The 12367-nt window shown below is 37.3% G+C and overlaps 2 protein-coding genes across 2 annotated transcripts in view; one reads left to right on the forward strand and one right to left on the reverse strand.

The window, feature by feature from the left end:
- Window positions 1-745: 745 nt before the first annotated feature.
- Window positions 746-6085, forward strand: LOC127445658 (U1 small nuclear ribonucleoprotein C-like). Its single transcript, XM_051705883.1, has 6 exons — window positions 746-859; window positions 1435-1477; window positions 1591-1699; window positions 1839-1928; window positions 5257-5361; window positions 5568-6085. The coding sequence occupies exons 1-6, from the start codon at window positions 852-854 to the stop codon at window positions 5690-5692; spliced, it is 480 nt and encodes a 159-aa protein (XP_051561843.1). The 5' UTR covers window positions 746-851; the 3' UTR covers window positions 5693-6085.
- Window positions 6086-6235: 150 nt separating this feature from the next.
- LOC127445649 (ankyrin repeat and SAM domain-containing protein 1A-like) overlaps window positions 6236-12367 on the reverse strand; it is a 48578-nt gene continuing 42446 nt past the window's right edge. The window contains exon 14 of the mRNA XM_051705863.1: window positions 6236-10461. Coding sequence (XP_051561823.1) covers window positions 10312-10461 — 150 coding nt within the window. The 3' untranslated portion in view covers window positions 6236-10311. The remainder of the gene's footprint in view (window positions 10462-12367) is intronic.

A 12367-nucleotide genomic window follows, 5' to 3' on the forward strand; every position in this document is an offset into this window, starting at 1 on the left:
ATTCTCATTAGTGTAATGTATCCGGATGTTTTGCATTATTCTCAATGCTGACTGTCATTCGATTTTAATTACTGTAATACAGTTATGGGAATCATTGTGTCTGGACACAATTGTTAAAATCAGCATAAATTGAAGGCAGGACACCAAGCACTATTATGTATATTACTTAAAAAAAATAGGTGATTGCTACAAGCTTAAAATATTATTTTTTCCTTCTTTTTATATTGTGGTGAAATGTGACACGGACTTATTCTTAACAGGTTTCGTGAGATTTACCCCTCTACTGTTTTGCATAATGATGTTGAACAGAAACATGTTCCCGCCAAAACACAAGGTGGCGCCATTGTGCGCGCCAAACCCTCGAAGAAAACACTGGTTTATATCAAAGTTACTCTAGCAAGTCAGTCCACTGTCGGCCATCTTTGGAACGCTCTTGGGAGACTATTTCCAGTCATGCCAGTGCGGTTCCTATATACTTGAACGGGGGAAACACGGAAATCTCAAAACGGTTGGTCAAGATTACGATCAAAGAACATATTTCAAATCAGCAATAAAATATGACTGGAATCATAAATTGTGATTCATAACCTCATAGTACGCAAAAAAAAAATGAAGCGCAATTTTCCCGGCTTGTATAGCTAGTGCGCATGCGCGTTCGAAAGTTGATTGACAGGTGATATTTGTATCTAAAAGGTGATTGGCTCTTTTAACTGTAAGGCGGGACTTCCTCAGAGCAGTGTGATTGAGCGTTCCAATTTCTCTCATTCATTTTATATAGAAGTGGCCCGTCTCTACTTAATCCTCTTTGATTATATCCGGTCATTTTCGCACCGCGCTGTTCCGCTGCTAATATGCCGAAGTGAGTAACACTTTTCTGTTTATTAACATAAATGCATATAAAACGATCCTGCAGATTTTCGTGGCAAAAGCTTAATTAATGCATCTGTAGAAGAACTAGGAATTTTTAGTAAACTATTCTACAAAATATCAGCTCTCTTCAAACGTGAGCTAGCCGGCTAAGCTAAATCAGCTTTTAAAGTCGTTAAAACGATTAAATGAACGTGTTCACTTTTATTATATTTATACACAGTGTGGGTTAACTGCTTTAAATAACACCTTGGATGAGGGATTTGTATAGTAGCAATTGTGTAAAATAATGAGGGAACCACACTAACAAAGGAGTATCATGGAAATACTTAATATTATTAATTATTAATATTAAAAATTAAAACTTAATAACATTTTGGGTATCTACCATGGTAACATCATGGTGTTATTTGAGTGACCTTTGGAGTACCTTTGTAAATACTATGGTATATGAATGTTCTATTAGTATTATGGTATACCACAGTATTGCCTTTTGAATCTGTCACTGTACCATGGTACCACCTTCACAATATTTGTATATATTTGTTTGTTTGTTCCCTCTTGCAGGTTTTATTGTGACTATTGTGACACATACCTGACGCACGACTCCGTAAGTTTACCTTTTTTAATCTAATATTATGTTAGTCTTAACCCTTTTATAATTTCTGTCATTGTTTTTGGTGCAAATGTTCATTATTTGTATGTATATTTTTCTCTCTGCAGCCATCAGTCAGAAAGACGCACTGCAGCGGGCGTAAACACAAAGAAAATGTGAAAGATTATTATCAGAAATGGATGGAGGAGCAGGCCCAGAGTCTCATTGATAAAACAAGTGAGTAAACAACAATTTATTGCGTGTAAATGAAGAAATCACATTTGATTCATGCGTGTACGGGATATGTAATGTTTTCAGGTGATAACTTGCATCTGATCTGACTCTAGTTGTAAGATTATGTTTGTCTGCATTCCAGCGGCTGCATTCCAGCAGGGTAAAATTCCACCCACCCCGTTCCCTGGAGCCCCTCCACCTGGTGCATCTCTGCTACCTCATCCAAATATTAGTAAGTTGTGGAGCTCTCAAGAGTCTCAGCGACAGTATTTATGACTCCAAATCAAAGTTTGCCCCAATAATGGATTGCTTTGTTTTGGGAACAACTCAGAATAGTTATTCTAGGTGTTGTTATACGTATTTTAAAATGAGTTGATGTTCATTTGTAAGGAATAATGTACAGTCAGCCGGTTGTTATCGCAAAATAACCCCCGACACGGTGATCAAGACTTACTACACAGCTACTTACCAAATAAATAAATAGACATATTGATTTGCTAATAATTATGTTATTATGTGCAATGGACGGCTGAACTCCATCTCCAATTTCATTGGAGTTCTGGTGGTGTTTATTTTGCGAAAATGACTGCTCATTATCCAGCTTAATACAAGTCAAGTCAACCTTTATTTATAGAGCACATTTTAAAAACAACAGAAGTTGACCCAAAGTGCTTTACAGATCAAACAAAATGACAGAGTGATATAAAAACAGATTGATTTAAAGTTAAATATAAAACATAATAAAATAAATAAAAACCTTTAAATACAGCATCATGTATTTATCCATTTCAAACTATTCAAGGATCTATTCAAAAGCTACAGAATAAAAATATGTTTTCAAAGAAGATTTAAAAATGGCTAACGATGAAGCTGACGTCATGATCAGAAGACCTGAGCGCTCTGGTGGGGGAGTAAGGGAGGAGAAGGTCACTGATATATTGGGGCGCAAGACCAGATAATGCCTTGTAGACATAAATCAGACTTTTAAAATCGACCCTGAATTTCACAGGAAGCCAGTGTAGAGATGCTAAAACAGGGGAAATGTGATCCCTCTTTCTAGACCCTGATAAAAGCCTAGCTGCCGTGTTTTGAACTAGCTGTAGGTGGGATAACGCAGTTTGGGGCAGACCAATGTACAATGAGTTGCAATAGTCTAACCTTGATGAAATAAGTGAGTGGATCACAATTTCCAAGTCTTTATGGGAAAGAAAATGTTTTATTTTAGCGATAGATCTCAGGTGGAAAAAGCTACCCTTGACAACAGCACTGATCTGCTTATTGAAAAGTAACGAGGAGTCTAAAATCACTCCAAGACTCCTCGCATGATCTTGTACATTCAACGACAGAGGACCTAACTGGGCAACCAGGCCAGGTAAGGAGTACATGGAGGAACCTAAAATCAGAATTTCGGTTTTGCTTTCATTTAATTGTAAGAAATTGTTTGCCAGTCAGTTTTTTATATCTTTCTAGTAATTTAGGGCGTTTTCAGATGAACAATTTTAATACAAGACTAATTGTTAAATAAATGGACATGAAACATTGATATGAAATCATTTTATAAGCGTACTTGTAGAGATTGCTGAGTGATCCGAGAAGTAGGAAAGAAAACTGCCAATATCCGGATAACCGGTCTGATACGTCTTAATCCCTGGATGTGCGGTTGTTACTCAGAAATATCAGACAGCTAGATGGCACCATTGGCCAATCAGAAATGTGTATTCCAGAGAGCCTTTAATTTTAATACACTGCCTGGCCAAAAAAAAAGTCGCATACTCTTATATTTCCTTGGACCGCCTTTAGCTTTGATTACAGCGTGCATTCGTTGTGGGATAGTTTTGACAACCTTATGCAATGTCACAACATTAATTTACATCCAGAGTTGCATTAATTTTTGGCCGTGATCTTGTATTGATAACGGGAGAGTCGAACCACTCCATAAAGTCTTCTCCAGCACATCCCAAAGACTTTCAAGGGGGTTAAGGTCAGGACTCTGTGGTGGCCAATTCATGTGTGAAAATGATTCCTCATGCTCCCTGAACCACTCTTTCACAATTTGAGCCTGATGAATCTTGGCATTGTCGTCCTGGAATATGTCCGTGCCATCAGGGAAGAAAAACTCCATTGATGGGATAACCTGGTCATTCAGTACATTCAGGTAGTCAGCTGACTTCATTTTATTGCCACATAACATTGCTGAGCCTAGACCTGACCAAATGAAGCAACCCCAGATCATAACACTGCCTCCAGAGGCTTGTATAGTGGGCACTATGCATGACGGGTGCATCGCTTCATGCGCTTCCCTTCTTACCTTGATGCATCCATTGCTTTGGAATAGGGTAAATCTGGACTCATCAGACCACATGACATTTTTCCATTGCTCCACAGTCCAATCTTTACGCTCCCTAGCAAATTGAAGTCGTTTTTTTTTTTTTTCGATTAGCCTCACTAACAAGTGGCTTTCTTGTGGCCACACAGCTGTTTAGTCCCAATCCTGTAAGTTCTCATCACATTGTGTGTGTGGAAATGCTCTTACTTTCACTATTAAACATAGCCGTGAGTTCTACTGTCGATTTTTTTACGATGTGACTTCAAGCATTTTAGTGATCTCCGATCACGATCATTCAAGATTTTTTTCCAAACACATTTCTTCTGCGAAGCTGACAGTTCACCACTATCCTTCCAGGTTTTTAATAATGCGTTGAACAGTTCTTAACCCAATTCCAGTGATTTCAACAATCTTCTTAGATGTTTTCTTTGCTTGATGCAGGCCAATAATTTGCCTCTTCTGAAACACAGTAACAGCTTTTCCACAACCACTAGGTTATTTGTTTAAGAAATGAGAAGCTACACACTGCATCAGTTAGGGTTACCAGAATTGTTGCCAGCTGAAACATATTAATCACTGCAATAATGACCCAATCATAGGCTCTTAAGTATCTTCTTATTTAAATCCAAACGGTGACTTTTTTTTTTTTTGTTTTGGTCCAGGCAGTGTGTGAACTGAACTAGTCTGATAAAATCACTAATTAACCTTTTCTGTGTAAAGTTATAGTCGATTTTACAACTTCATTGCCATGACTATGTAATATCAACAAACCCTACTAAAAAACTACTTTACAGCTCAAATAATAAACTAGTTTTAACAGAAGAATTCATGTAAATGCTTTTATAAAATAAGCTTCACATTTCTTCCTTTAAACCCTCCAAAAATTGGCCCCATTCACTTCCATCGTAAGTGCCTCACTGTAACCTCGATTTTTGCTTTTTTTTTTTTGAAAGAAATGGAGGGACGAATGCTACAAATGCTGTCAACTGAGCTTAACTTGTATTGAACCCTGAATATTCCTTTAATTGTTTCAAGAAGTCATCCTTTCTAAACCCCAAACTCTGCGTATCAACCTATTATTAGTTGTTATTTTTAGCCAGAGTTTTAAAATGGTTCCTCCCTCACAATTACAGCTTAGTTATACACTGCCAAAGACAACAGATCACCAATGTGTTGAGACATTTATTATGTTATTGTTTTTAACTAACTTGTTCTTCCCCATTTTAACCTGAAGGTGGACCTCCAAGACCAGGCATGCTACCAGCTCCACCAATGGGTGGTCCTCCTATGATGCCCATGATGGGTCCACCTCCTCACGGCATGATCCCAGGAGGACCCGGTAAGATTGCTTCCCTGTTAATATAACCTGGTTTATTGCACAGATCTGGAATAACTGTGGTCTTCTAGCATAATTTCAAATTGACATTTCATGTGCATTTTATGTATCTTTGGTAAGTAGCTGTAATAAGTGGAATAATGTACAGTCAGCCACTTGATATTGCATATTAAAAACAATCTGGATTTTTCTCCTCTTGCTTCTGTAAGGTCCAGGTATGCGGCCGCCAATGGGTGGACCTATGCAAATGATGCCCGGGCCACATATGATGCGACCTCCCTCTCGACCAATGATGCTGACCATCAGACCTGGTATGGTGCGACCTGATCGATAAAGCCACAGTGCCAAGATTTCACATGTTCTCTGGCCAAATTCATTGGTCAAAGACTCGGCCAAATAACTACACTGGTTTTACAGTAGATTTAAAAGTTTTGTTTTGAAATGACTTCTGTTTGTGTCTCCAAATACACAGATGATGTCAGACCTTTGTTTTAATATCATATTATTTCCCTCCTACAACATGAGAAATTGTTAAACACATCAGTGAATCTTCCATTGGCATAGACGACATATTTATGACAGTCCTGAGGATGTTACGTAATTAATTTGTGTATGATGTGCATTTATTACACGTTGAAGGTTACTACATTTTGTATTTCACATTTGGGTTGTTTGTCAGCATTTTGTTTTCATCTTCTTTTTGGAGAAAATAAAATGATACTTTTTGGCTCGTTTTGCTTTGGCATGTTTGTACAACATTTCAATTGAAATCTAAATTAATCTTGAGTCATAACAACAATGTAATCAATAAGTCAGCTGCTTGTGTAATTCATAGATTATACTACACATAGTGAATAGAATGCAAGCCAAAGACAAGTAGAGCAAAAAAATGTATTTGAATTTATTGGTTCAATGGCGTAGAGATATAATGGTTGTTCTTTAGGTAATTGGAATGAACATTCAGGGAAAAGAAAAGTACATTTAATAGACATCTTTTAATCATAATTACTTAACCTTCTACATAGGCCAACAGTGGTAGTGTATCGTGTGTTGTCAAGTGCAAGCATTCAGCCCTGATCCTGGTTTATTTTCTGACATCCTCATACACCCAACCAGGAAAAAGAGAATAGAAATGTCATGTGTTTTCAATCGTTTGTCAATATTTGCTCAAACTACGTGAAGCTCAAAAGAAATTCAAGTGAATTCCAAGGGCAAGCTAAAGAAACGTGTTGCCTGCAGGTTTTTTTCCCCTATTCTTTTCTTCTATAAATCAACTATTTCACTGCAGCATATGTGCCCATATTCTATTCAAAAAAGGAAAAACAACCTGCCCAGTGTTGAACAAAAACAATGTGATGCTTAGACAGCTTGGCGATGTGTTAGGTGAACACAAAGTGACATTAAATCCAGCATTTTGCTTCATATTGCAAATCAATAGCCTCAATATGCTACATCTTTGCTGTTTCACAGTAAGACCATTGCATCAACCACTGATTTGATTTCAATTTTGCTTGATTCGTCACATACAGATAAAAATATTTTGGCTAATTCACATTAAAAAGGGTGACTTTTTTTCATATCTTGCCCATAATTAAACCTCTTTTGTTTTAAACGCCATAAATCTTAAGTAGTTCTAAAATCTACACAGAGCTCAAAAACATCAACAAACCTGCCTGTATTGGTACATTTTTGGGGGTATACTTTGCTAGTCTTTCTCGATATGAAAATAAACCACAGTTTAAGAGAAAACATTGAACACGAAAATGTTACAATGTTCACACAGTGCTCAGTATTCCAGTTTTTCAGAATTTCCACAAAGTTCATTTTTTTTTTTTTTTTTTTTGCCATTGGAAGTTAAACAAATTTGCTATTCAAAGGTATAAATGGGTGATTCTCATGTCAAGAAAGTCATATTTCAACCCAAAATTAATAGGAAAAATATTTTGCATAAAGAAAATAAATCCTATTTGTATGACCATTTATTATTTCTCAGTACCATAATGCATTTATTAATAATAATAATAATAATATACAATAATGGTAAATTAAACTTGTGAAGTACATATAAGTAAACATTTTAGTAGTTTTTAATTTATGTTGATTTTATTTTGAAAAAGAAGAATCATTGTGTCCAGACAGGATGAATTTCTTTACAGTAATGAGAATAAGGTTTTACACATTGCAGTAATGAGGATTTGGGGAAAATATGCTTAATTGTTATGGAAATAATGTCACAAAATGAATATTTCTGGTCCTAAAAATAGGTTTATTTTTTATTTTGTTAATGCAATATATATATGTATATATATATACTTTTGAAAAATAAAATACATTTCTTCATGAGATTCACCCAAATTGACTATCAAGCTGAATCTAATGTTATTATTTGGTGTGTTTTGTTCATTTCCACATCACCAGTAAACCACTTCATCGGTTAAGTCATGTCCGGTATTAAAGTGTATTTTTGCAGTTGGTGCAAGTTTTGGACAGTCCGTGTCGTACGGCAGTTAAGTGCTAATTTAACATCTTTTTCTTTCTCTCACGCATACTCACTCAATATCTTCCCCATTTGGACTCACACATAAAGTTTCATCTGATTCCCCTTCAATTCACACCTTGGTGTCCGGAAACTTGAAAGGTGGAGTGAGCTACACAAGGAAAAATATATTGGAATTCAGAAATGGATGTTCCAAAATCCAAATCAAACTGAGCTCAGATGGAACAGTGCTATAAAAATTCAACTTGGAATATTAGAATGTGTTAGAATTTCATATGGATACAGTGTCATAAATACACAAAATTCACATTACAGGATGCGATGGTTTGAGTGAAATGGATTTTGAGTCGGCCTCTTTGGCAATTTTCAGTTAGGAAGTGTTACAAAACAATGGCAAACGATGAGTTATTCATGACTGAAGATGTCTGATTGTGATTTTTGGATGCTGAGAATGTGCAACACAGTCACAAAGAAATCACCACAATTTTAACGATTAACTCTAGAACAGGACATGAGAGACAAATAGTGGCTTGAGAGTGAAAAACAACCAGAATCAAACCAAACCAAACATTCTTTTCCACACCGAGAGAAAAAAAAAAAAAACCTGGCCACATACACACTGTAAAGTTTTGAGAGTGACAACCGCATTCAAATTCGAAAGGAAATCCTCTAAATTATCATTCTGTGTGTGTCAGGAGTCACTCCCAATCTCGCAATAGTTGACATATAATGAAACATAGCAATGATTTGGTGTTGTGCAGCTGTTTGGTGTAAGCTATTTGTGACAGAACAAATATTAGCATCTAGAGTCATATTTACATCCAACAATTTTTGAGGTTGGTGGAAGCAACTACAGTGGAGAGAAATTCTCAAAAAAGTCATAACAAGTACATCCGTTTCTGTGATTTTCTAGAGCTAGAGATTTAGTACACACTAAATGGTTTTAATGTAAATTTGATTAGATGTCACTCCTGTAAATAACCAAACTTAATGGGAACAGAAAGAGGTTTAAGTGATCAGAAATGGTGTGAAAACCGAATTTAGCTGCAGTGCGTACATGGCCAATGAGACCAGACAAAATAGAAACTTTCAAGAATGTAAAATTGACTTTTAGCCAAAGTAAAACAGCACGTTGCATACAGAAAATGTCTATAATCGAAAACACTGAAATAAGAACTTTTGAGTGAAGGATTAAAAAAGTAGATTAGATTTTACGTTGTGCACATTTACAATGGTTTTCCAAACTTTCAATAAATTTCACAATAAAACATTTCTCTTTCTGTAACCTTAGTGCCTATCACAGATAGTTGTCACGTGGGAATTGGTTCGTAGAAAATAGTAACATTTACCATTACGTCTACGAAAATGTTTTGTCGTGTTTTTTTTTTTTTTTTTTTTTGTTTTTTGTCTGCAAATGGCATTGTGGAAATCCCAGAGGTAACAAATATTACAGAACAAATCATCAATCACAAAATGAACATATAAGGTTTACAAACACATTTACCATGTGATGTCACAATGTAAAGTTAGAAATATAGAACTTTACAGAAAAAAATAATAATCCCATATATTGATAAAGGGTCGTAATCAAATTTCTTCCCAGAAAAATTATAAAACAGAATAGGAATCTTGTCTTGGATATTCCATTTTCTTGGGGCTGTATTCTAATTCGTAAAATTAGATTGCATTTAAAATCCCAACGTACGTTTGTTCTAAACAGGCATAGTCTTTCTTCCGCAGCCTTCAGATCTGCAAACGCCTGGTAAGACAAAAGGAAGCACTGATTGTGATTTCGAAACCAACTCTTTTGGAAAAAACGAAGGACTGCTGAGGGAAAATGGGTCAAGCAAAGATCCAACTACAGGACAAAAATGATCTAGTGCTACAGGGTTTGAGGAGCGCCAACGGAAAGTTGAGTTGCATTCATGATCGTGAACGTACGTAAACTTGAAACAGTATTGCTGATGCAGTCTGAAAGTTTGTGGAACCACTCATTTCTAACAAAGTTATGCCACTCGGATGAGATGTAGAAATGCTACAAGTGTCCAAGCTACTTGGTAGGTCGCCTACATATTGGTTTAAGTTCAGAGGTTTTGTGACAGAACACTCTGATACGAGGGACTTGACCGTAAACATTCAGCTTAATGTATAAAAGAGGGAAGCTCTCAGAGGCGAGATTGTCGGATCGTGACAGAAGAGTTTGAGGAGGCTGGTTAGACGGCAAATCCGGGAATTCCACTAAAAGCGCTCATCTGTCAAGACGACAAGGAATGTGGAGAGATTTTGCTCTCCAAGAGGGCAATGCAGGCAAGGACTAGGGTTGGGACTGGCATGGGAAGTAGTCTTGCCCTGAGGAAGGCTACAAATCACAGTGAGAAGGCACAGGGCACTAGTTCTAGGGGGCGTGGGGTAAAAACGGGGCAGCAGGCAGGATTGGACAAGGGCAGTGCCCTGCTTCAGAATATGGTGGTCTCATACTTGGTGCTACTTGAAGGTCTGGAGGAGTCCCGTGGTTCGTAAAGCCAACTGGTGCTGCCCAGGGACTGCAGATCCGTTTCCGGTTCCAGTGAGTCGAGGTGCCGGGGAAGTAGTAGCGGGGAATGAGGCTGCAGGAGAGAAGGGTTGCCAACCCACATCACACAAGTGTTGAGATGGGTGTTGAACACCATGTAGGAGAAATCACCGAAGACAACAAAACAAACAACAAACCTAGTGTCTAGACCTGATTTAGGTTACCTATCCTACTGAAAAACATCTTCAACAAGCTGGTCTAGCTGGTCTTTAAGCCTGGCAAAGCTTGTGCTCAGCTGGTTAAGCTGGCCATCCCAGTCAGACCAGCAAACAAGTGCCCTAAATCCCTCTAAATCCATTATAACAGACCAGACTGACCAAGCTAGGAGTCCAGCTAAGACCAGCAAACCAGCTTTTTCAGCATGTTAGTGCAACTGTTAGCTAGTGCATTAAAAGACCCCATGAAATCAAACTTGGAGTTTCGAGGCCATCTATATGCTTGTGTACTCTTAAAAGTCGACAAGTTAAATTTTTGTCAGAGTGAAAATTTAGGAAAACGGACCAAAATGATTGATGACTCATCTTGTCCGCAGGGGCACCAACAAATTTTTGCCCAATAAAGTCTCTCCCTCTAAATTATAAATATCACCTCTCTTGACTAGCAATAGCAAGTAGCTAATAACGGTTTGTTGAGTCGTTGGTTGCACTAGCATTGATCCTTTATTTCCTTTACCAAACATTAATTGGTTGCGATTGAATTGTCTGGAATTTATTCATTTTGAAAGTGTCTTCATTACTTTGGATTGTGGTACAAGCCAGGGCTGTTTCTGAGCATATCCTACTTGGAGGTGCCCTGGGATCCCACCTGTGAATTGCAGTTACATTCTCCCTTCCCTCTCGGGCCACAAGGGGGCCCCCTATAACTGCCTAATTGAGCCATAACAGTTGCCTGAGTCATACTTGCAGCATTTACTATTTAAAAAAATAATAATAATTTAAAAAGATCTTGCATTGCAGTGCCCCCTGGTGGCTCGAGGTACCTAAGCGGCTGTGTATACCGCTTATAGCTAGAAACGGCCCTGGTACATGCTGTAGTCTGCAACCCATCCCGAGCCCAACAGGACCTGACAAACAGTTGGTTTTCGGGCCGGGTTTGGGTGAGTTTTTCCAAGTATAACTTCAGGTTCGGGTTGAGTTTGGGTTTGTAATTAATAAAAAAAGAAATGACTATTTTTATAAACAATAAATAATATAAATAAAGTATTATTTATATTATTATTATAAATTATAAATATTTATTATAAATACATTTTGATAATATATGTATTTTATATAATACAGGCTACATTTATTTAATATATAATAATATATTTTTTCATTTTAACGTAACTTGTTTCGTACACATGCTCTTAATCATGGCTTTTTTTAGTGCAAGAACACTGTAGGTCTGTTTAGCAAGTTTAACGAGCTGTGCACAATGACTGTCAAAGATTCAATGTTCTAAAGAAGTTCAGGTTGCAAAGAGGACTTCATGTGACTGTTACACATGATTCCAGATTGTTCTTCACCTAGCAGTTTCGGCGCTTGATAAACGGTAAGCTGATGTTTTTTACTTTTTACTCTGAGGGGCCACCGTTTCTTGTTAAAATTGTGCATGTTTACTGTTACTATACTGTTACGAATGTTGCCTATGATGCTTAAATAAAAGTAAAGCCTATTGCAACAAATTTACTTGCTGGGAGAAGAAATTATAAAGCATGAGTGATTTTGGGTTTACATTTACATTTATGCATTTGGCAGATGCTCTTATCCAAAGCGACTTACAGTGCCCTTATTACAGGGACAATCCCCCTGGAGCAACCTGGAGTTAAGTGCCTTGCTCAAGGACACAATGGTGGTGGCTGTGAGGATGGAACCAACAACTGTTTGCTTACCAGTTCAGTGCTTTAATCCACTTCGCCACCACCACTCCAGTGTTCGGGCTTTAAATTTGATGGTACC

The sequence above is a fragment of the Myxocyprinus asiaticus genome, chromosome 9 (genome assembly GCF_019703515.2).
Source record: "Myxocyprinus asiaticus isolate MX2 ecotype Aquarium Trade chromosome 9, UBuf_Myxa_2, whole genome shotgun sequence".
Taxonomy (NCBI): domain Eukaryota; kingdom Metazoa; phylum Chordata; class Actinopteri; order Cypriniformes; family Catostomidae; genus Myxocyprinus; species Myxocyprinus asiaticus.